This window comes from Zerene cesonia, chromosome 28, assembly GCF_012273895.1.
Source record: "Zerene cesonia ecotype Mississippi chromosome 28, Zerene_cesonia_1.1, whole genome shotgun sequence".
Taxonomy (NCBI): Eukaryota; Metazoa; Arthropoda; class Insecta; order Lepidoptera; family Pieridae; genus Zerene; species Zerene cesonia.
The window spans coordinates 2,687,509-2,714,717 of NC_052129.1; the positions used below are offsets into that span (position 1 = coordinate 2,687,509).

Here is a 27,209-nt window from a genome sequence, read left to right on the forward strand (position 1 = left end):
ATACTATGCTAAGTGCGGGTTGACAGATGTCACATGTTGTCGAACTTGGTTTTTGGGCATGCCGGTTTTCTCACGATGTTAACCTTCACCGTAAATCATTGAATCCTGGCGATTCTAATCAGGATAATAAGTTAATCTCGTGAAATTATTATATTGTTAGGAATTAATGTGCAAAGTTTAAATTAAACCTGCTCGTTTGAACTAGTCAAAATTGTCAAATTAGAAATAGTCGAATTTAAAGGAGTCAATTACATACAAACCTACAGGTTAAGCTAATAAAAGTGCGTTAAAAATGAACCACTACTACATTTAACGATTGAAAAATAAAGGAAAAAACATTATTTACAATAAAACCAGTCGCTTCTAAATTGCTTCTGATGGGGACGTAGTTAACACCACAATAACCTTAGTCATCCATCAAACGGTACTTGTCATATAAATTATCTTAACTCCATTGTTGGTAATAATAACTTTATTTCTATTTGAGTTTAATGTGTGTAACGTGTGATAATCATGTTTAACAATGATTACTGAATAACCCCGATATAAAAAGTATCGAAATCAGAGCAGTAGTTCGATCGATGTTTGTTTTACTTACATTTTGTATATTGTTATTATTATTTTATGATTGCTTTAAATCTCTGATGTTAATAATTAATTTTATTTCCAAAGTCGTAAACCTACAGCGATCTAGCAAACCATTTTCTGAGGAAAGCATGTCAATAACCAATCGAAGGATTGCATTAATTGGAATGCAAATTTAAAATGTTTACTTTAATAAAATTATAAAAACTAATTTTTTATAATAGAAAAATAAATTATCTCACTTTCTCTTATACAGAGTGCTAGCTGCGCCCCGCGGTTTCACCCGCGTAAGTCCATATCCCGTAGGTATATCGGGAAAAAAAGTTGCCTATATGTTATTCCAGTTGTCCAGCTGTCTACGTACCAAATTTCATTGCAATTGGTTCAGTAGTTTTTGCGTGAAACACATCACAACACACACACATCCTTACAAACTTTCGCATTTATAATATTAATAGGATATTTAACGGTATTATTTAAAACTGGCGCTCCTAATCAGGACTTTATACGTAAGATATGCTCATGAAATTAGTGTACTGTCACCGACCCTTGATGAGTGTACAAAGTTTGAATGAAATTTGTCTATCAAGTGGGTCAAAATCGAGTCTAAAGGAGTCTAGCAGTAGTAGGAGAGAGATATGTTAAAAATATAATCCTGCAAATTGTGTACCTACTACATCTAGTTTGATAATGTTAAATTTAAATGTTACTCACTTAGAAAAAGGCGTTAACAAAGACTACGAAATAAAACAATAACAATTACGTCATAACAAGACCGTAGACATGCTGAATATTATATGTAACACACGCAAGTTGTGCATTTTCACAAAAATATACTTTCTAGCACCAACCCTAGAACAATGAAGACGTCAGTAATTGGACCAGGTGCTTGACCTCTATTGTTAGGAAAACGGAGAGAATCATGTCTTTTTTACATTTATCATATAGATGCATTATACGCAGATTTCTGAAGTTTTATATACGTTTTTATGAATCATTGTTTATGAATAGTCCCACGCATGGATTTCATGATGGATGCAATCGCCATTTTTTGTTCGAGATATGATGCATTTAAAAATAGTTTAAGTAAATTTCGATAATTTTAGATATGAATTCATGTTTGTATTGATTTCATTATGTTTTCTGTTTTGTTTCATATATTTTCCATTTTTTTTTGTTAGTACAACAGTAACGTCGAGTTTTCTCGCTGGTAAAGAATAATATTGAGTCCTATTCATGTTCTACTAAAGGACGCTTATTTATTAACGAATATACGCTCAATGGTCAAGGGCGCTGACCACTGTTCATTGAAAATTGCGTTGTCAAAGAAAATCACTGATGGTCAATACAACAGCTAGTCTCTATTATGGCATTCGCTTCGCTGGCCTTTGCTCATTATAACTCTTACAAACAATGACTTACAACAACAGAAAAATGTATGAAAAGTAGGGAAAATTTTGGGATAATAAAGTTAATAAATAAAGTCGGTTCATTCAGTAAAAAGGTTATGAGGTAACTGACACAAAAAACATCGAATTGATAACTTCCTTCTTTGAAGTTAAAGTTAAAAAAATCGAACAAACTTTTCTATCGCGATAGAACGTTGAAATAGCGTATTTTATCTCTTTTAGTTTACTCCGACTCGGTCTTTACCCATTCGTGATTGACACTGCGACAAGGCAATTACATAATGAATATGTAAATAGATTAACATTGCCGAACGAATTCAAGCTAATTATTCATATCTCATTCATGAATATTTATTGTTTTTTTATTTAATTTCTTCTTTTTTCGCTTTGACTTCGAGCACTGTATTTCCCGTATTATTTGGTTTAAGTTTTTTTTTGTTAATTGCTTTAAAATCTATTCGAAACTTATTATTACGTACGACGTAACACAATTTTGTGAAAGCTGTTTAGTTAGATCATTTCGTATTGAAAAGTATTCAAAACTACATTGATTTATTTTATTTTCCCCTCCAAGGTAGATTTACGAATGTGATCTTCATTTTTTGAATGGAGTTGTTGTTTAGCCATTTAGACATTTAAATAAACAAACATGCAAATATATTTATAAACATATATCATTGTAGAAACGTATACAACTACATGAGTCATGTCATCTATACCAACAAAGTGGTGAAGTTTGTGAGTTTGTATTGTTATAGCGGCTAATATCTGTATGTACTAAACTAATTTAAATAAATATTTTTACAATAGACATGTTATCTAGATATCCCTACAAAACCATAAATGTGAACTGTGGTCTCAGAACTTGTTCAATATATCATTATTTGGTAGGTATACGCTGCAAAAGCAGACGATATTGTAATAATGAAATTAATTAAAATGCCTATTTATTTACCTATACATTATCTTAGTATTAAATCAAGTAAACTACTAGGTTTCAGTAGTTGTAGACTACTTTTTTAATGATTCGAAATGGTTGTTTCTTTCAGACGATATTATAAACACAAGAAAATAGTGCGAGCCGCAAACACCGAATCTCGAATATTCCATGTTCACACGGGCAAATCCGTGCGGGGCAGTTAGTCATATTCTTGATATAAACAAGGTCTCCAGGGGCCTAGGTATAACTGCGATGAACTAAATAGGCTTATGTTCTGCTTGTTAGTCACCTAGATTGCCCTACCTAGACTAACTGCACGCTACTGTACCTATGTTTTCTATTCAATTTAAAGCTTTTTATAAATAATTACCGGTTTGGCTTCGCCCGTGGTCCACACATAGTCAGTACTCAGGAATATTTATTTGTAAAATAATATTAAAAGAGGATTATTTCTATAAAAAAAAATCCTATCCCACATGTAAACAGCCTGTTATACCAAGTTTGACAATTGTTTGATTATCGTTTCGTTCAATCGAATATATAGATTATTATAATGTGAACATAATTATTTATTTTTCTAATACTATTTATATCATAATAGAAGCGAAAATTTTGAAATAAATCAAACAGAACATCCTCAAAAATATCGTATTAAAAATATCTCTTTTGATATACAAATATGGTCACCCTAACGTCAGTTAGGGTCAGAATGAATAATAAAGAGGGTTACGTTATTAACGTGTGAGTTTTGTATGAAAACTGAAAACCGGTTCATTTGCACCGAGGCTATTTTCTAGGGCTCAATTAGTTAAATAGAAAATTATAAATATTAATTTAGTGCTTAAAATGTAATTTATGTACTAGATTTAGTTGTAGTATTCATCATATTCGTCTATGGTCTACAGACATAAAAAGTTTCAGTTAATTCGTATCAGTAATTTTTGTCGTGAAAAAATATCAAAACATACATTTGGCATAAAATCTTTTGGATTTTCAAAATGATGACAAACATAAACTAAATATTCATTACGAAACACCGAATTTATAGGTATGCCAATAATTAAAAAATCCTTCATTGCCAATAATTCCCGAACAATTACGAAATTGGGGCCTTCAAGAAAAGAGCGTATATGTCCCTGAAAGACCGGCAAAGCACTTGTAACACCTCTAGTGTTGCAAGTGTTCATGGGCGGTGGTGACCATTTAACATCAGGTGGCCCACCTGCTCCTTAGCTTGCCCTGCCATAAAAAAAAAAAAAATTGCAAATCCGTTCCTACGTAACATACGGGCAAACACACAAACTATCCTTCATTTTCAACGGTTTATTTGCAATTAGCGAGGAGTGGCAGGACCCCACCTGTTTCTCAACTAATTAATTAATGCGAATGACCTATGACTGACGTGTGTAATAGTGCGTGTAGGAAACTTTCAAAATTAAACAAAAAACTGTTGTTTTCGCCCGTAATTTTTAATTTAGTGCGTAATATAATTAATGAATTAAATTTACTATATAAAAATAAGTCGAGTTTTCCTTCTGACGCTATAACTCCAGAACGCACGAACCGATTTCCACGGTCTTGCATTCGTTGGAGAGGTCTTGGGCGTCGTGAGGTTTATAGCAAAAAAATAAAGAAAAAATTTACATAGAAAAGCGGGAAAATCATTTTTTACATACAGTCATCTGATGGCGAAACGGAGTTCGCCGGGTTTGCTGATAGTTTCTTATAATCAATTCTATATAGATACCTAGCTATAGCCCTGTATAATACATTCCCTTTTTTATTTGGTAGAAGTAGAATTTATCAAAATCCTTTCTTAACTGATGGCTACACCATAATAGCTGTTTAAATGTCATTTCAGCCCGCTAGGTTCAGAAGTTTGGGCTGTGCCATAAATCATCATCATCATCATCAGCCCATATATGTTCCCACTGCTGGGACACAGGCCTCCTATGAGGATTCAGGCCATAATCCACCACGCTGGCCAAGTGCGGGTTGGCAGATGTCACATATCGTCGAACTTTTAATTCTTGGACATGCCGGTTTCCTCACGATGTTTTCCTTCACCGTTTAAGCAGTGGTGATGTTATCCACATGCGCAGATAAATTGAAAAATCAATTTATTTCCTGCACGCTCGCCCGGTCTAGAACCCCGACTTATATATTTTGAAGTCCGAGGTTCTCACCACTGAGCCACCACTGCTATCAGTCCATAAATCAGTCAGTCAGTTTCTTATGCGTTTTATATTAAAATTTCTCTCTTCTTTCTTGTTTCGACTTGGCTCGAAATACGTATATTTCATTAGTAGCTACTACTACTTTACTAATTAAAACTAAGTACTATTTAAATCAGTTTAAATGTATCCTGAAAATAAGTCCAGGTACTTGCTGATTCTTCTTCTTAACACAAAAATTCTGTGTTGTAGTATACATTCCAGCGTTTAATATATGTACAAGCAGTGCGCCCCGGTTTCGCCCGTGGTACATATTTAGCCTATTACACTCAGTATAATTGTAGCATTCTAATGATGACAACTTTTGAAATCGGTTCAGCCGTTCACGCGTTATGGCGTGACTAAAGGATATAGGATCATTTTTATATATGTATATAGACTAGCTGGATGCCGCGGCTTTACACGCGTATTACCTGCATACACACAACATAACACAAGCCTATGTTCATCCATGTACCAAAGTTCGTACAGATTCGATCAGCTGTTTTGCATGAAAGATTAACATACATCCCTATGGTCTTACAAACTTTCGCGTTTATAATATTAATAGGTTTTGTTATCCTGTCGATTCTCAAATCTAAAAATATGCTAAAGATTTAATTTTTACTTTTATAGCATTGAAATGCTTTATAAATGAGAAATTTTGAAAGAATAGAAAAAAATTGATCACGAGGCAGGATTCGAACCTGCGTTTCTTGCCTAACCGAAACCGAAAGAGTAGAAGAAATTCGATTACTGTGGCAGGATCACGGGTGGCCGAGAGGCTAGGCGTTGCTACGGTTAGGCAAGAAACGCAGGTTCGAATCCTGCCTCGTGATCAAATTTTTTCTATTCTTTCCAAATTTCACATATGCTAAAGATGTCAAATTAGCATAGCCTTCAATAACATCATGAAAGCCGACACAAAAAGCTGTTATTTTCAAATTACCTACCACTATTACAAACACCGTCAGATAAACGGAAGGAAAACGGCAAACAAAAGACAATAGGAACTGTTCTGCTATTACATCACCGAGCAAAAATAACGGTACAATTACCGTTGAGTGGCGTGTATTGTATGTATAATTAATTCATCTATGAAAAAACGCAATGAAAGTGCAACAATGCGTTCGCGTTACTTTTACTGAGAAAGTGTTTGTTTACATCTGCCCATGTTACCGGTTTTGAGATAGAAACTATTATACGCTAGGTGGTAGCTACACTAATATTATGGAGTGAGGTTTTTTTGTATGTTTGTAAATGAGTACCTACTTACTGGATACATACTGTTAAACTCCGCGTGTTCCGAACATAATTCTAAGCGTAATATAATAAAATGGATCTTGAGTTCTATTTAGCTTGAACAAATCTCGAGAATACATGACATTTGAACAGAAAATTATTTTCAATTGTATTAAAATATGCATAGAAATTACGAAACCTTTTATACATTTGTTCAAAATCTTGTATTATTATTTACAATGCACTAATATGTACAAACGTGCTTATACAGCATTAAATCTTATATACATAAGTTTTGCAATATAAAACCACAATAAAGTCTGCCTAATCATTAACTAATATTATAAGCCTGGGTGGCCACTTTTGTCTATGGTATTAATTTACTTTTCTCACAAATTAATTGAGACAAAATCCAAATGAGCATTTAAATAAATGAATGATATAGTTATTAATACCACCGAATAAAAATATCCGCTCGTTTGACGTGAAGAAAAAATACATATGGAGTCTACCGCTCACTGAATTTAAAATAAACAAAGCATAAATCTAGAACCAGGCTACTGTTTTTATAACTGTTAATAATAGAAGATTGAACAGAAAAAAACTGGAAACAATGCATAGATATATAACACTTAAATTTTTAATATCTACATAGTATAAAACAAAGTCTCTTTTTGTCTGTGCCTGTGTTTCTATGTATGCTTAAATCTTTTAAACTATATAACGGATTTTGAGTTTTTTTAAACAGATAGAACGATATAAGAGGACGGTTTATATGTTATCTATTAATCTACTCCGTATTTAACGCGTGCGAAGCCGGAGGTAAAAGTACAATACTATGAGGTTAAATTAATGGTTTGATATCCTAATAATAAGTTAAAACATATGTATGGGTTAAAATGTTAGTATTATTGGATAGAATACAAAGTCCTGACTCCAGAGATCCTAGGCACAGATTATGCACGCCCCGGCTCCGCCCGGGTAGTAATTTATCGTAATTGAAATAATATAAACTGTCCTATCTCTCAAGGTGGATCGAACTGCACATGGTGTGCGAATTTTATTATAATCGATTAAGTGGTTTAGGAGTCCATTGAGGACAAACATTGTGACACGAGATTTATATATATTAAGATTAGGTACTATAACAGGAGCCTAGATGAAACTTCGGCGACGAGTCATGTTTTACAATACATACAATTAAAGAACACGAATTAAAACCGGAACCAAATATCAACATAGAGATGCAGCTAACAAAACATCCTAAAAGCATGTCAATAATAAATTTAATATAATGCAGCTAAACCAATTTAAAAATATATAAATATTTGTACCTATTCCTGTATACAGTACATGTAATATATAAAATTCTCCATGTTGCCATACTCCTCCGAAGCGGCTTAACCGATTTTGACAAATTTTTTTGTGCTTATCCGGTATCTATGAGAATTGGCCAACATCTATTAGTAAGGCAGAACAGCGTTTGCCGGTTGCAGGTAGTATATCTCTATTTCTCTCCACAGCAACAGTTATTTTCTGTTCTTTGATAGAAAAAGTCATCGGAAAAACATGTTATAAGATCTGACATTGACATTTGCAACTTTACCGGATATTCTATTCAGTAGGTATAATTGTTCAATTTAATGCAGTGTTAGGGTCGCTTGATAAGGATATTATTGTGTATAGATAGGGTTTACAAAACATATAATAGGTATATTATAAATGTTTAGTTCAGTTATTCATTTTATGATTTGATTTAATTTAGGCAGACGTGGATGAGGAAAGACAATGGTGAAAATAAATCTTGTTTTAGTGGTACGGAAATGGAATAAGACATATTTAAGAGTTACGTAAATAATTGTAAAATATTAACGCGAGATTTAACTGAAGTGGAACGCAAATGTGAACCAAATGCATTGCACCTAATATAAATAAAAAAACAAACAAACGTTATTCATTATACATAGTTATTAAGTATATATACTCTTTATTCATTAATCATTACTCAACATAGTTATATCGCATTAGCTGTTCCGTATTTCTATAGCTTTGAATGTGTTATTTTGGCACATAAGTCATTACTGCTAAGTATAATCAAAATTTGTTTAGTATTTTCCGTAAAAGAGCAACCTTAGTAGATTGTATTATAATCGTAAATCTTTCGAGTATCAACTGGCTGTGGAAATGTGCAATAATATATCTGTATTTTACAAAGAGAAACGGAAACTTAGCTTTTATTTCAATACCAGGATCCTCTACGATACTTCTTTAGAATTTGTCATCTATTGCAGAAGTTGCTCAGAAACATCAGAAACGAATAAGCGGTTCAAGCTAAGCAAGAAAAAGTTATTTACGAAACATCGGTGATCCAATAAATAGAAATTGATTTTTTTTTAATGTCATAGCGGGCAACTGAGCTGGTGGTTCGCCTGATGGTAAACGATCACCACCGCCCATGAACATTCGTAGAGGCTTAGACCTCTGAGAATGCGCTGCCCGCTTTTAAGGGATAAGGGGATGAGGAAAGGATTGATGAATGGAAAGAAGGAATGGACTGGGAAGGGCTAGGAGAAGGAAATAGGCCTCCGAAGCAATAGAAGCAAATAGAATGCTTGTTTGTTAATGGTTTGTTATGCTATTTTTCAGAAAGTTGTGGCATTTATTTGGATTGATTCCTTCCGAGCGCGTACACTTAATAGAAATTGGACTTTATTGTTAACTATTTACGGCAGATTTTCAAAGTCTTATTCTAGCTGAAGTTGTTATTTTTATAAGTTTTTATAACTGATGCAGTAATCATTAGATTTATGGAGTGAAAACTCTTAAGTCACATGGGCAAGTGGATAGATCAGATTAATTATTTTATTTAGACTCAATCAAAAATGACTTGTTACTTACTTGATGATACCATCCTCAATGTACACGTCAGCGTCTTCCATGCCATCGTCATTGACAACCCGACCATTCTTGATCAGCAGCCGGTTTTGGGAGCTCTGAAACGGATGTACAATTGTTAATGTATAAAAATATCTATCATATACATCGATTGCCAATACAAAATAAACTGAGGGAAATTATAAAAGTTGTTAGGCTAGTATTCAGTTGGCATTGCTCTTCGAGGCATCTAGTTCCAACACCCGGTTTTGTACCTTCACCTTTTTATTCTGATAGACATATCAATATTGGAAACGTGAAAGTAACTGATAGTCCGTTATGTTTTCACGCGTGAACGGCTCAACTAATTGGAATGAAATTTGGTATTGAAATCGTTTGGTGGTTATTTTCCTAGAATATTTAGATAGCATATAAACGGTTAACATAGATAGAATACAATAAAAACGTTTAAAAATGACGGGAGATTTAAATTTATAATTAGATAACTAGTCAAGAAAGCTAATCAATATAATTGTTTCGCCGTTTGTTTACATCTATTGAATGCATTTATGCGAAGTTATTCTAAGAGATTGAATTTTGTTTGTGTCTAAAAGCATTGGCAACAGTACAGAACACAAATTTGAAAATTTGGCGCACGTTTTCCGATTCGAAGTAACTGCAAGACAGGATTGCGATCGCACTGTAAATTGAGCTATACGTCTGGTACAGATTTCTTTATATAGTGCCAGTAACTTATCTTGGAGATGACGAAAAAATTAAGCGAAGATATCGAAGTGTCATTGGTGATTATTTCGAGTTCTTTGTGTGTTTCAGTGCTCTTATAAGTTTTCATTTAAATATCCTGATAAATAATAATATTCATAGGTTCTACTTTCCTTTAAGAGTATAAAATTTATAACGTTACAAACATAGCTGAATTTGGAAAATTGACATACAAAATTCTCGTTTAAAAATATAAATTGTATAAAAATCAATCATTATGAGCGTACATTAATTATGCGTATTTATTTTAATAAAAATACTTATTTCACAAAAAATACACATTGCAGTCGTGTCTATATTTAAATTATTATTAAGGGGGCGTCCATAAATTACGTGAGGTGTTTAAGGGAGGGAGGGGGTCAAGTAAAATCTTTCCAAATCTCACTTGGGGGAGAGGAGGGTTTTAATAAATATCACGTATTTTTTTTGCAGAAAACCGTGAAAATAAAGTTTAGTTAAAGTAAAAAAAAAATTCTAGAAAAATTTACATATGTCAAAACTTGATATATTAGTATTCGTTATTTATCCTTTTAAATCCCGCGGACGGATGATTTTTTCTTTTCCTTTCTTAAATCCAATGGGTTCATAGTCAAAATATATTTCAAAATATCTCACGTGAGATTTGGGGAGGGGGGAAGGAGTTAAGGAATATCTCACGAAATCTCACCAAGGAGGGTGGGGGGGTCAAAAAATCCTGAAAAATGTCTCACGTGATTTATGGACGCTCCCTAATGCGTTTCTAGTTTCCACTACCGTTATTATGATTTGCATGATTTAAAAATAGTTCTGCAATGAATTTGCGTTCACTATTTAGGAAATGAATTTATTTCCTTATTGCCACGATTAAGGCACACTTTTATTGGTCGAAAATCTTAGGCAATAACGGACGAAAGGTATAAAATAGCTTACACAACAACAATGCAAATATTTACTTAAAAATAACAATGGAACGCCGCATCATTGTTGTGCAGTGCGCGAGAAAAACGCAAAAATCGTAACATTTAAATACCTTAATGTTAATCCCGGACACGGAGTTGGCTGCATGTTCAGGCATCTTTGCCTCTAGAAGCGAGAATTAAAAAAAATATACAAATGTCAATAATTCGCGGTTTTTAAAATGGCCGGCAAGATGGCGACATGCGCGCCGCCCGCGGGACGCTGGCTGAAACTGAAAATGTGCCCGAAATAGAAGTTATTTCTCCCCTTAGTGCGCGCATTTGCGCGTAACTAGATGTTTTCACGCATGTCCAATTATTCGAATTATAGTTGAATTTTTTGGTTAAATAGTTATATATTTAAATATTTGTTTGTATCTATTATTTATGTGTAGCTGAAATTATAAGTGTAATGCATTTAAAAATGCAAAATTATTATAGATGATTTAAACACATACAACAAACAGCCCGTAAGATAATTTGCGCCAAATTATTTAGCTAGTCTATTTATTGAAGTACGGGTTTATTTACAGGATTAGAAAGTAATCGATGTGGGCGTTCACATCACTTATATGACGTGATAATTTAATTATCAAAATCGAATCCATTATGGCATTACTAAACGGAAACTAGGATGTCTATTTGTGTCAGAAAATCAATAAAACCAATGACTCTGATGAGAAAACACCTCGCTGAATATATAAGAAGGGACCAACCGAGGTCCTTACTTGAGATTAAATTGTAGGGTACTTATATAATAGAACTAGATGACGAACACGATTTCGTCTGCTCTCAAGAATTTTTGAAACATTTTTCATTGATGTTCCTATCCTATTACGTTGCGTAGCGTGTCTCGTAGCTTTCTTACATAAATGCGTTAAAAAAAAAACAGAAAATACATTTTCTTAAATTCGACCCAGTAGTTCCTGAAATTACAGTATTCAACAAAAAAAAAACAACTATTCAACATTATAAGTATATATTAGATTTTCCCAAGACAATGGTTAAAGTTAAAAGAAGTGGCAACCGGGTGTTGAATAATCTTTCTAATCTCTCTTTAAATAGTACAAAACATACGGAACCCGCGTTTGTTTTCTCGTTCTTATCATTAGAAATGTCAACGACTTTTACTTGTAACAAGTTCATACTATAATTATTGCAATTGATTGCATAAAATTTGTTATATTTGTGTATGTATTGCACAGAAATCAAATCACTGTTTATGATTTATTAATTATAAAAAAACCTTTTATTATGCACCATGGGCGAAGCTGAGGTGGAACGCTAGTTAAATAATATAAAAAAAAGTTATTAATATAATAAAAACCAACTAGAAGAATTTTGTGATAAAATTTACAAGGCGATATTTATAAATACTTTCATCATTAAAAACAAATGTATAACAAAGTAGTAATGCGTCGATAAAAAGTAAAAGAAAATAACTTAGAAACCGCATAACCATAATCAGAGTTGTAAGCGATAAGAAAAACATTGACATGGCGATATCGAGACTGGAGTGAAATGAATCACTTTCTCAATCGAGTCGAGTTCGGAACGAGTTACAAGATTAATGCGCCAGCGCAACCGCTATCCATCTATATCGTCTAAGCAACGATAATATACTATATAGATAGATATTGTATGTATAAACCTCATATGTTGTACAAAATGGACTAGGGTATTTTTCTCAATTGAATAGTCGCGAAGTGTATATTTTGTCAGTTTGTCCAAATTCATTGCCGGTCAAAACCACTTTTGTCTGCAAAAATCAGTAAGTGGTTTTGGCCAATGCCTTCAAACAAAATCACTACAATGTATACATATTATAGGTGTGTAGGTAACTGGAATCTTTGCGCATTAATTCCTTATGTAGATATTTTCCCTAAAATGTGGGTACTTTACATTCAATACACTTTTTCAACATAAAGAAATTAAACAAACTTTACCAATTAGGAACTATCACTAGCTATTCATTCGCATTAACCTAAAGGCAAGCAATAAATTGGCTCCATCGAACTTTCCAGAAATTATGTATTCAGAACGGATCGCTATAAAACCTTTTTAATTCCTACCCTGATATTTAAATCTAGTTTTAGTGTTATTCACATGCCGAGTGCTTTAAAAAGTCGCGCTGAGTAGACGTTTTTAATGAATGCTGGTTAACACACGTTTCAAGTACTTTTTATGCGGCTTTTCATAAATATACAGTGTTTTTATAAACTGGATTTTGATGCATTCATAGTGAAGTCCCATGTCCCCTAGTGGGGTATGGGGCAGATGATGAACATCTGTTTCACTGATCGATTTTCTTTACGGACAAGTAGGTGATCAGCCTTCTGTGTCCTGCCAGACCGAGGCATATTTTTTTGTGCGTCCCCACCGGGAATTGAACCCAGGACACCTCGGTTCTACGCTCACGCATTAACCACTGTACCAAGGAGACGGTCATGATGCATTCATACGGATTTATTAAATGTAAACCGACCGTCGTTCATATACACTGTTTCCTTTTTTACGCCATAGTGGGCAACTGAGCTGGTAGTTCGCCTGATGATAAGCCACCGCCCATGACCGACCGGCAGAGGTAGGGCTGCTGAAAGTACTGCCTTTCAGGGTATGATGTAGGTAGGTAGGGTATAGCTAATTATTTAATGGGTAAAGCATAAGAAAAGGATTGAATAAAGAATGTAGTTAGATGGAAGGGGAATTCTGAGAAAAAGAATACGGGCCTCCAATATTTGTAATGATAACGTTACAACACAAATAAGGAGGTTTTATAAGTAAACTAGCTGCACGCCCCGGCTCCGCCTGGGTAGTCACTTATGGTAATTGTTATAACATAAACTATCCTATCTTTTAAGTTGAAAAAAAATGCACAGGGTGTGCAAATTTGATTAAAATCGGTTGAGTAGTTCAGGTGTTCATTGCTGAGAAACAACGAGACACGTAATTAATATATATCAAAGAAGATAATATTTGTATATGTGTAGTATTCATCTATCTTTGCTGAATACATCGATTTGAGTGCGGTTTTGCAATCGATAATCTGGTCTTTCGAGATGGTTCTTATCTGAGAGAAATAGCAGTCGATTCGAAGATACGATAGATAAATCTCATGTTATAGTTCAAGTATTGCCATTTTGTAGTAATGTTTTTTATGATTATATTTAGTTGCATTCGCAATTTAAACAACACTTACTTGTCTAAGATTTAAATCCTATCCTACTAATATTATAAATGCGAAAGTTTGTAAGGATGTGTGTGTGTTTGTTGCTCTTTCACGCAAAAACTACTGAACCGATTGCAATGAAATTTGGTACGTAGATAGCTGGACAAGTGGAATTACATATAGGCAACTTTTTATCCCGATATTCCAACAGGGTACGGCCTTACGCGGGTGAAACCGCGGGACACAGCTAGTTATCTATATGCTAATAGTAATAATAAAAAATTTGTTTGTTAGTTTGCGTTCGAACAAAATACAAAACATCTCAGGAACTATGGGACTGATTTCAAAATGTTTGTCATCGTTAGATATATACGTCATCCCTGAGTGTTAAGGCTATGTACCACGGACGAGGCCAGGCCGGGCCGTTAGTGTATTATAAATAGTTATACGAACTAACCTAACCTAACCTAACCTATGTTTATAAAATACGTTAGTCTTCATAACTCGCCCAAACAAAATTGCATTTAAACTTTATTTTAACTACAAGTACCTACAGAAACACATATTGTGTCACCATTTTAAAATAGAAGAGTTTTAGTGTAGAAATAGCGATAGAAACTTCCGTAGGCGGTCCTAGAAAATAATAGTAGGTACTTGAGTAAGTTATGACACAGTGTAAAGGTTACGACACATGTGGTTTGTTTTGTTATGAGTTTACTTATAGAATAATTATTTGTAGACTAGTTTTCTATAAGTAAAAGTATCTTATAATCAACAATCAGTGTGGATATGACAGATGATAGAAAACATCATGAGAGAAAATTATATGAATGCTTTTTATAAATATGAAAAACATCTTATTTCATATAGATATAATAGTTGTTTGCCATATTTTTTTATAACTATTATATTTTACATATTCATTTATCAAAACCGGTTGAACGACACCAGATGAAGAAACTAGAAGCAAGTATGTCTTGGCATAATTAGATACATTACAATTGTAAAAAGCTAACAAAAAAACATTATTTCGTACAAAACAATATCCCTATAAATATATACTAGAAGCTTTCTATAATATCAGATTAATATTACGAAATCTCCGCTACACACGAATATAATTTCGAGAGTTGTTTATTTAATCGAGCTAATGTGGAACAACCTTTCGGTGTTTGCATTACTAAAAGCGTATTGAGTTTCCGCTTGTTTTTACATAGAAAGTGTTATTGGAAATTCACACAGTTTCGTTGTTGGGGTAAATTGCCGAAATATACATTGGTTTGATGTTACCTTTTTATTATTGGACACGAAACTATATATTCATTTTAGACCGAAAATGAAAGAAATTCTCAATTTATTTTTTTAGTTTTATAGCATTGAAATGCTTTTGTAAATGAGGAATTTTTTGAAAGAATAGAAAAAATTCGATCACATTCTGGCAAGAAACGCGAGTTTGAATCCCGCCCCGTGATCGAATTTTTTCATACTTTCAAAAAATTTCTCAATTCTCAATTTGACTGTATTTTTTTGGCATTGTTTCGCGAAACTACGGAGGGTATCCAACCGTTTCACATGGTTTTATTGTTTGATAGGAAATATTTGACATTTGGTCCCATTTGAGAAAATATATTGTCTCTTGATTAGGTACTTCAGCGACTTTATTTTGGTCTCACTAAGCTAACTCCGTATAATCATCTTAAATGGTATAGATAATCTATAAAAAATGGATAAGTAGATACCAACATAGCTACGGTCTTTTTAGAGATAGGTCGGAATAAGCCTTTGTTTTAATACACAACATATTATTGATATTAAAAGTTATGTATCTATTAAAAGAAAATAATTTGGTTTTTAAATGACTCCTACATGAAACATTATGTAGATGTATTATGCGGCACAAAGCTTAACTCTAAAGTAATTGTGCTAATCTGGATGCTTCGTTTAGCGCAATTCACCATATGTCCTAATCACCGCAGCTGTTTAATCAATTTGTTCCAGGAAATAAAGTAAAACACCAATTGCCACGTAGATAACATAATACTATTTGCTAAATTTTACGTTTCTAACGCTCGTTATAACTGTAATATTTATAGATAATCAAATAAAATTGAAACAAAGACATCATCCCGAACCATATGTTATGAGTTTTTGATTCGATTAATTCGACATAAACATATTTCCTCAAATTCTACACCTAGTGACATAATAAAAACTTCTAATAAACTTGTGACACGGGTCGCTGTAAGCTTATAAATATATATACGGACATTGTGAAGCCAAAATTGTAACAACACATAATTCGGAGGTCCGTGTTAAAAGACAAGCTGACCACATTTGTCACAATTGGTGTCTTCCGTAAAAAAGTTGTCTATCAAGTGATGTGTACTGTGTTGCAAATAGTTAAGAGTTTTATGGGATTAAAATCATCATTATAGTGTGATTCATTTATTTAATCTGTTTATGTTAATAAGCGCAATATTGTGATAAATTTTTTTTAAATAAATATAGCCTTAATAAGAATTGTTAATTAACTGCGTTATCGATGTCGTAGGACATATTTTGTTTAGTTACTAAGGTTCAACCCAGTCCTAATAATAAGAATTAGATATCAAGATATACTCTCATACTCTCGACGAAATTAACAATAACTTTGCTACCTAACTAAGCTAACCATCTAACCATTTAGTAACTTTAATCTCAGATCCTACAAACATACATACATACATCCATAAAAGACCACTCTTCCAGCGCACTTCACTCTAACATTGAAGTACTAAACTCTATTACATATATACAGTCTATGGTAGTAAACACATAAACGTTTAATTCAAGGTCGGAACTACATATGGTCACCAAACTGACGCACATTGACCAAACCAATTGCTATGTATATCGCAATCCAATCTTTTGTTGATCCAAGGTTTTTTGTCATCAGGACAATTGGAATTCAGCAATTGTATGGACTAGACTTTAACGATTGGTAACTGTAATATAAATATAATCTATACTAATTATAACGCTGAAGAGTTTGTATGTTTGTTTCATTGCGTTAATCTCGGGAACTACTGGACCCTGAGTGATGACCCTAAGGGCTATATATGAACCACAAAGCAATCACATTACAAAGCATGTGTGATAGTGAACGAATTTTCGAATAAGTTTTGTAGTTTTTATGTTAGTCCATTCCAACAATCAAATATATCCTAAATAGTAAGTAACTCAAGTCAGAATGCTTTATTCCATTAGACAAATTTAAAAAAACATTTTACATTTTGCTTGTTTCTTCATAATTAGCTTTTAAAGGACATTGATACTTACTTTTGTTTCATTGTAAACACTGAATTTTAATTAAAACTTTAGGATAGAGGCAAGATAATAAGGGGTTTTTTTTTCTAGCGTGTATTTTTAAGTCATTGATAAGAATGGATTATTTGCTACGAAAAACGGATTATTCAAGACTATATTGAAGGTATCGAATTTAAACAGTTTTGACCCATTTTCATTACGATTGATACGTTTTTACATACATTTAATTAATTGTATGTTAATATTTCTCGTGTTTTGTGAGAACAACTTTCAATTTTTATTTTTAAAGAAATTAACTGTTAATATGCTAATATTTTTAGGGCATAGAGAAATTCTATAATAAATAATTGCCACATTCATAGCTAAGATAGGCTGTAAAATCAGCTGGAGAATACACATAGAATTTAACCATCACAATAAAACCGCAAACAAAATAATCATATCGGTAATACAGTTTGGTTAAAGCGTTATATCCCCTTAACAATCAGTTGGATTTATTCCAACACATTACTGCATACTTCTATGTCAGTTAATATTCACCCCTATGACTCAGTCGCCCCCTAACGATTATATCATTGCGGTACCCTTGCAGACGTTGGCACTTAAAACTTATATTTAAAACTATGTAAGCGTTTTTTGCAAACTCTTTGGATGTAATTTTATTTTGTTTCGATGTGTGCTCTTGTATTAAAAATGTAAATAGTACTTTGATTAATACTAAGTAAATATACAAAAACACTGGATAAAAAAACATTTATTTGTTGTACGCTCGTCCGGACCCGAATCCCCGATTTTTATAGTCGGAGGTCTTAACCACTCAGTCATCGCCGCTTATCTAACATTGTTACTCACTGTACTTATCAGATTATCAATAAAAACTCAAACATGAGAAGTAAATAAGATAACTTTTGTCTCGAGATGGTGTTACTGTGGTTTACGGTTCTTAGTTGTCATGGTTACGCATGCGTAAAATTAGGTTACACATAAAGTGCGTTTGGTGTAAACAAAATTATGACTGCAGCTAACGGAGTTTCTGGGTTTATTTAGTTAGGCAATCGTGACGTCTTGTGTAAGTAGTCGATCGTGGATTGATTTAATAGAAATTGTTAAGATTTCTGTAAGAAAAAATGATGTACAAGCTTGTTAGTGCCTGGAGGGGAATTTGTGATACTTAATTCAGAGTACTGAAATATATTAAATACCTAATACCCTTGTTGAGCGTTCTTTGAAGTTAATATGAGGTGGTTAGATAATAGGCGAAGAAGATTTTAAAAAGACTATTGAATAGACTAGTTTGGTAACCTGGATGGTCAATTATACTTCATACGCGAATAGTTATTATATGCCAAATTCCTAAGACAGTACTAAAACAAATGACTGAGTCCACAATTCAGTTTGTTTTAACAATCATCATGCAATATGTTTGCCTCGTACGTTCATATAAGATGTACCTACATTATTTATCGCGTCAGTCATGATTATCTTCCCAGTAGATAGACACTTTTAGCGCTAATTGAAGTGGTTAACGTTAAATTCATGTGAATAAATGAATAGAAAAATCCGTAACGATAGTGGAATATATAATTTTTAATGCTCATATAAATTGTATCAGAATATATTTTTCTCTAATTTCAACAAGTGTAGTACTTAGAATAAGAACTGTTACAATGAATGCAGCTACATTATATATAATTATTAAGTTATAAGACTACAAAATTTATGATTTCATGGCAGAAGAACGATATTATTAAGTTTTCAATATGTAATTCCTCCTCTTATTTTATGGATAGTGAGGCTTTATTATAATACTAAGAAATCAAGCGATATTTTTTTGATCATTTGGAAATCAGACATATTGCATTTTAAAAGTAAATATAATAATTATAATTTTGTATTTTTATTGTTCAATATGTTAATAATATAATTCATTTGGGCAAATTTTCCTGCTACAGGTGATAAATCTATCGTATTTAGATAGATATACGTTTTAACTCTTAAAAATTTCAAATAATTTAAAGGATATCACATTGATTTAATTCACGAAAATACATTATATTATGAATATTAATTAATACTTATCAAGTTTTGCCAATTAAATAGATTCTAGATTATATAAAGGTCATGCTGAGATGAGAATCATCTTTAGATAAACGAACATATAGTCAGGTTTAAGATTAGATTTATATTTGCTTAATAGCTATCCAGCAGCTTTTTTCCTCAACGTTTTTAATGTTTATAAAAGTTTTATCTCGCTTCTATTTGCCTTAAACAAACCCATTTCATTACTCTTAAATATAAATAATCTGTTGAACTGCTGAAAATAGTTATATTTTGAATCATGGATTGTTTATGTTTACGAATACAAAGGTACATACATAAAGAAATATAATTTTTGTATGAATACCGACTGTATTGAAGGTATATAAACTGTATTAAAAACAAATATATTTTTATCAGGCACTTAACCTTATCATCGGTTTATCCTAAGATGGTTTGTATATCTTTATTTTAATAACACAGTTAAATCGATATTGATATTTATTACTTTATATGTTTAACCATATTGAAAGAATGTCTTTCAGGTCGAACACCTCAGATATTTACTTAGAATTAAAATGTTTATGTAATATTGGTGCAAGGGGCTACAGAACTTTAACGGTTGTTTAATATTTTATGCTCCCTCGTTTTGATTATTTCCTTCGCCAAACCAACGCACCCAAACCTTGTATTGTCTTTAAATACGGAGATTGCACGAATGAACAATACGATGGACATTTCACATATTTTTCTATCAGTACTATAAAATGAAAACAGTGTATATCTTCAATTGGAATGTCTGTTACAAGAAAATACCGACAATTCAATATAAACCGCACATATCTCGTGACTGTTAAATTAAAACCCTTTGCGTGAGTGAAAGCAAAAACCACACGACTGCCTATGTACGTACATAAGCACATACATATGTATGTTCTACGTTCGTATTGTTATCAGAAATCCCGGTGCGTCATAGTAATAATAAGTCGGAAGAAATCTTTTACTAATTGTCGAAAATCCTGTTTGTTTAGAAAAAGGATACTGTAAATTTACGCATTTTAAAAGCAATAATTGTATAATAGACAGGCGTCAACAAATTACTTTAAACTAATGAAATATATAATTAATTGTTGATTGGTTGTAGATGAGATAAAGGAAGTGACGGTCGAAAATGTTATCCGAAAGTTAGATATTGATTTTACAGTTTGAAATTTTTTTATAAAAAATAAATAAACTAATCATGTTTAAATATCTACATCGAACACAAGTGATAACAAACAAAAAATACAATAATATAATAAAGATACAACTTTAAACGTAGAATATACCTGTATATTAGATACCTACTGTCTAATGTGTAAACATCTTTTATTATATTCCTGTCTCATAGTTATGTTTCCTATTAAAGTATAAACAGTTATTATTATGTTCCAATATCTATAAATATTTCCTTTTTCATCTAATACAAGACCTGCACGAATCTCATAAATACATCAATTCTCACTATATTTAATCTCATTCCGATAACCAACAGCCGATTCCAGAGAAAGTTTTATATTTATATACTGCATTAAACTATTTATAGATTTAACAATATATCCTGTTATGGATACCCAGTTTGGTTGTTTGTTTATAGATTATACAGAGCTTACTAAACTTATAAAGATGAAGTTGAAAGAGGTTAATGTAGTAAGTTTAATCTACACTAATATTATAAAGAGGAAAACTTTGTTTGTTTGGTTGTAATGAATAGGCTCAAAAACTACTGGACCGATTTTAAAAATTCTTTCACCATTCGAAAGCTACATTATCCACGAGTAACATAGACTATATATGTACCACGGGCGAAGCCGGGGCGAACAGCTAGTGTGAAATAATGAGGAAGTTTTGAAAGTTATTATTTTTAAATGATTGCTTCATTTACTGCGATTTAACTAATTATATTACTAACTCTTTATTAATGCTACTACTCCTACTCTCTACTCTACTACTAAGTACTACTACTAACTCTTTATTACTAAAGATATCGACAAAATATATTATCGGTATATGTGAACCATTTGGACCTACTTTTTTATTATTTAAAAATACACGTTAGTGGAAATACTTTTTACCGCAAATATTTTCACAAATTTAAGGTTCTGAATACAGCACATAGTTACTTTTCAAGTAACTCATAAAATTAATAGTATCTCATTAGGCCGCTTCACTAGAAGCTTAGTTAAGCACCCCGGTTCCGTCCATAAATCATTTTTTATCACCCTTTGTTAAACCGAGAATAGAACTGCGGGAATCGGTTACGATAATGTATATCTCGTGCCGTGACTTTGCATGTGTTTTCTTAATACGTTTTCTTGCACAGGTAAAAATTTGTAGTTAATTTTGTGTGTGTGTGTGTTTTAATTAATACTTTCTATGACGTGCAAAATTGTGAATTGAATTCTTCATATCGGTTACTATAATATGTTTTAGTTATTTCAACAATGCTATAAAATTATAGCTAGAACCTATTAAAGATACAATCCTACGTTTTAAAATGTGTTGTTTTTTAAGATAAATATTCGTCACACACTTAACTATTAATATTGAATTACCTATTAAATTGCAAAGTTTTGTAATATACAGAAGCAATACAATTTGTTAAATGGTATTTAATGGTTCTTTTGAGTTGAATGATATACTCTACAAATAAAGTCATTATCCACCTTTCGTCAGTACAGATTTTTTTCGTTATCTGTTGGTCGTTACTACAGACCAGATGACAGAAGTTAGAAAGGAAATAAATAGAGATTTGTAGAACGCGTGTAGCCGCTTTCCTCCCATTATTTACTCGCGACACTTGCTATGAACGCACTAGATACGATGCGCGCAATACAATGCGCTATTCTTCGCCACACACATAGCATATGCATAAACATTAGATGCAATGTATGATGTTCAGCAATTGTAGTTTCTGACAATACACAGATTGACATATGCGCATTCAAATATTTTTCTCATAGGTCTTCTGACCTCTTTAACCTGTTCTGTGGTCTCTATGACAGCGAGTATAATTAGTAAAATCAGCATTTTATGAACAGAAGCCGTGATAAACTCGAAAATGGTTCCACTTGGAAAGTCACAGCTAAAGTTCCTAAATTAATAACGCCAACAAAAGCAGCGCAGCAAAGCGGAACGTTAAGTTCATTTGGTTTTTATTTCGAGAATAGATACATTTTAAACTATTATCGCAGCAAAAAGAGGGACTATTATACTGCGTTATTATTCTTCCAATTCTGTATAATTTATGTAGAAAATCTTATGAGTTTGGAGGTGATTTGAAGACGATTAAACTCATAACACTAATATTAGACAGACAGACAGATAACTTTTGAGCTATTGTAATATGAGCTGATTAATTACTATTAAGATAATCATAGCAGATTTATTAATTATTGAGTTCTCACTATTAATATTTACTGCATACAAATATTTGTATATAAAAAAAAACTGTCTGCGCGTGTGTTTGTGTTCTCGTAGAAGAAAAAAGAAACATTCAAAATGGACTAAATACTTCTCTCTCTTCTCTCTGATGAAAAAGGTATACTATGTGTGTGTATAAATACTCCTATGTCTATAAACTAAGTCACTTAAGCTAAAAAAACGATACAAGGTTTCCTATAACGCTGATGCTGCTTTATCATAAGAAGGACTCCATTGCGCATGTCACGTTCTGTTGCCAAGTACCACCCTACTACCACTACGTGTACGGTCAGCAAATTCGGTACCCAATAAGTTTTTTCTTTCAAATTTCATCAGAGTAACAATGAACTACACGAGACTCTTTGAAAAATAAAATAAATCTTTATCGTACTTTTATTACTGGATAGGGGCAGAATACGAATAATAAGAATAGAATCTCTATTGGGAACGGGAAGGCCATAGCAAAAAAAAAATTTAAATTTGAGTAATAACAAATAATAATTGCTATCGTCGAATTATTAAAATACAATTATGATCTAAAAACAAAATATACCATGAATTCAAAATACCAGCCTGAAATGTCAGGAATTCCGTATCAAACGAGAATTTGAACACAATAAGTTAAAAAACATTTACTTACTTACATAATTTTTCAAAGCGGCGAATAGTTTTTATCGTCAAAATCATTTAACATGATCTACTATTATATTCTATCTCATGTTTTTGCTAACCGTACTAGTATGGCGATTCTACAGGGTCATTCACCGGAACCAAGGCAAAGGACACGCTTCCCCTTTTGTTTAAAGTATTTGATGGTATCTCAGTTCGAACTAGAAGAATACACGTACATAATCTCATAATATAGTACTTCATGTCTACACAATATCTATCCACAACATTAACAACACACTGGTAATTAGTGAGCTAACCACACCCGAGAAATTCGGAGGAAATTTTGCGATTTGACACAACCCCAATATAAATTGACAATAGCTCCTAGTACTCACATAATTTTTTTATTTTATGTGAATGGTACTTTGAAGAAAAAAAAAATTGAAAATGTTTTCAACTTTAATTTTTAGTTTTTTATAGCATTGAAATGCTTTATAAATGAGAAATTTTGAAAGAATAGAAAAAATTTTTCAAAGCGGTGAAATCCTGCCTCGTGATCAAATTTTTTCTATTCTTTCAAAATTTCTCATGTTTTCAACTTCTCAAGCCAACCTACACATACAAACAAATATACTCGTATAGAAAATACCTGAATTATATACCTATTTAAAACTAAAAATATATACGCTGTACGAAAATATGAATATAAAACATAGGAATATAATAATAACAACGGTGTTTTTATTTAATTTTTTACAGTAGGTAACTTTTTGTGATTACAAAAATTGAGTTTCCATGATTTTTTAATTCTTTTAGAACTGAGTCTTAAGATATTTTAATTACTTTATTTTAAAGATAATTCTGTAAATATGTCATCGCAACAGATACACACGTCTGCAGGTACACGGAATACGGTAATTATGAGTTAATTAAATGACTAGGACTTTAATATAGGTAATAAAATATAAGATTTGTATGTTAGTGTTGTAATATAAGTTTGATTCGGATATCTCATATATAAAATTCTCGTGTCACAGTTTTCGTTGCCATACTCCTCCGAAACGGCTTGACCGATTTTGATGAAATTTTTTGTGCTTATCCGGTATCTATGAGAATCGGCCAACATCTATTTTTATTACCCCTAAATGATAGATGATGCAGCTAGTTTTAAATAAGAATTCAAATGCTGTTTTTTTTTTCTATTATTGAATAAGCATGTACGTACATAGTTGGAAATAAATTAGTCTATTCTTATGTAAATTTTTGTTAATTAATTAGTTAACCGGGCTAAAAATAAAAATGCACGATAAGTCATGTTTAAAAACTAACGATAAGACGATATCATAAACCAAACATGTGGCACAGTGAAACAATCACAAATAAAAAAATTTAATGAATACGTACTTACCTATTCAAAAAATATTATTTTAATACTTGGGTTCAAACAAGCATGCCAACACCCAGGTTGCCCTAAATCTAGTTAGAAAATAGGCCGCGAGCGGTTTTCGTAACTGTCTATCTCAAATAGCTCGTATGAAGAAACAACACATTATTTTTATGTTAAAACTACTTATCGTATTAAAAAATAATAGGGACACAATATGTTTTAATTACCTGTAAATGTATAGGCACTTTTTTCACTGGTGCGTTGGTCATTTTTCTTGTTTCAAATTCACAGATTCACTAAACACGATTGTTTATTTATAAAACAAGTGTAGGCGGTAGAAGCGATAAAATTTTCGCAATCCTCTCGAGCCGCTCAAATACCCGCCAAACAACCAATACTCATAAACGGTTATCTATACACTGAAGTTGACTGTTGATTGTAGTCAAAATTCCATTGAGTGAAGTTAGTTTATTCTACTACGCGTGCGTAAAAACGTCCTTCGCAGTGATTGGTTAAGAGAATCTCCTATTGCAAATAGTTCCGGAAGTGAAGTATAGATGGCATTAAAATAACTTTTAATGCATTCATTTAATAATTCTATCGACGGTGTCGATATACTATTGAATTTCAGTAGTTTCAATACTCGATTAATTTTTTAAACATTTTTTTTAAATTATGTAAATTTTAACGTAACTTATTAATTAGCAGTGTTCCTGATTTCCATTTATCTCGTGAAGGAATCAGTGTGAGAAATAAAGATTGTTTATATGACTAATAGTAGATGGCGTTCAAAACAAAAATAAAAAAGTCGATTATTGCGACAAGGGTACGCGCGCTGTACGCACCGTTTCGTCCCGGTCTTTACCAAAACATTCAATCGAAACGTGTGTCGGGCGAAGTCGATTTCGCGCCCCTTTTACGATGTATATTTTATAAAAAAGATTTTTTATCAACAATTTAAGTGTAAAGTGCAAGTGTGTATAAGTTTTTACACCCATGCCTACGTTACACCTGAAGCCTGGATTAACGGTGAAATATTTTTCTTAAGACGTAAAATTGGAGCATATTTTAAGCATTGTCGTATTAATAGATAAAGATCGCTTAGGTAGGTACCTTGTAACCACTTTTATTTATCACCGAGAAATAATTTATACACAGTTGATTAATATTCCACAAATTTAGAATTTGCTTATTTTTATCGTCTACTAATATTAAACGAAAACGTATACTAATGTAAATTTTCAGAACGTTCCTTTGTCTTCTATGTTTCTAAATCTGAGTTTCAGTATTATAAATCGGAGAAAAAAATGATAAAATAATTTAAAATTCTATGCATTATTTTCTCGCTCATTATATTCATGTTTTAATATAAAGACACTTTTAAACGGTTAAATACGGAGTAAAAGTTAAACATTTCTACAATTACAAGCCTATAAACCGTGTTTTTAAAAAAGTATTTTCGAGTTTCGTCATATTTCATATGGGTCTTCTTTAAATTATTGCGATGGATAACAGTCAAAATAAATTTAAGTATCTGTCTAAATATGTGCAAATAAATCTCCGCCTTCCAAAATTACATTTTCTTTGTGTTTTATTAAATTGTGGGAGAAATTGAGACAATTCTTAAATCTGTGCTGTGTATGTGTATTTCTTATAATATTTTTAGTGATTTAAAAGATTAGATACTAAATTCCGTCCACGTCGCTTGCCTAGTCCTTGCCCAGTTAGAAATCAGCTGTGCTAAACTAAATTTTCAGTCGGTCTTCTATTTGTCCCTGCGTCAAAGCTTTCAATCTAGATCTAGAAAAAAATTCCATCTGTCTATTACTTATTTTTAATATTTGAAGCCTTATTATATGATAAAGGGCAGGCTAACCCGGTATCTCATGCTAGTATAAACATATTCATTTTAAAGTACAATTTTTGTATTTTTTCTTATGTGACTTATGTTCTATATTGACTTATTTTATCTAGTACATATATATATATATATATTTGAAGGGCATAAATAATTTTGCTGTCCGAGAACCATATCAGATAACGCGTTATTTAATTAAGAGAGATTTCAAGGTTGTATCCTCCCAATGTACCCATTAGGTTTTACAGACGATGTTGATAAAATATTAAACGCATACAATACAAAGGGCTCTCGTGCCTTTGTTGACTTTGGTGGGTCTAATAAACTTTACCACTGATAATAATATAATACTACTAGCGGTCCACCCCGGTTTCACCCATGGTACTTTTTTTCTCTC

General features: G+C 32.1%; 1 protein-coding gene across 2 annotated transcripts in view; it reads right to left on the reverse strand.

The window, feature by feature from the left end:
- The window catches only part of LOC119837544 (dihydropyrimidinase), a 41,903-nt gene extending 16,504 nt beyond the window's left edge, over positions 1-25,399 (reverse strand). The window contains exons 1-2 of one of the 2 annotated variants that reach the window (XM_038363143.1): positions 25,182-25,399; positions 9,288-9,382 (exon numbers count right to left, since the gene is read on the reverse strand). In XM_038363143.1, coding sequence (XP_038219071.1) covers positions 9,288-9,382; positions 25,182-25,223 — 137 coding nt within the window. In that variant the 5' untranslated portion in view covers positions 25,224-25,399. Of the gene's footprint in view, positions 1-9,287; positions 9,383-11,055; positions 11,212-25,181 lie in introns of those variants that run through there. The other variant, XM_038363141.1, reaches the window with a different exon arrangement.
- Positions 25,400-27,209: the final 1,810 nt, after the last annotated feature.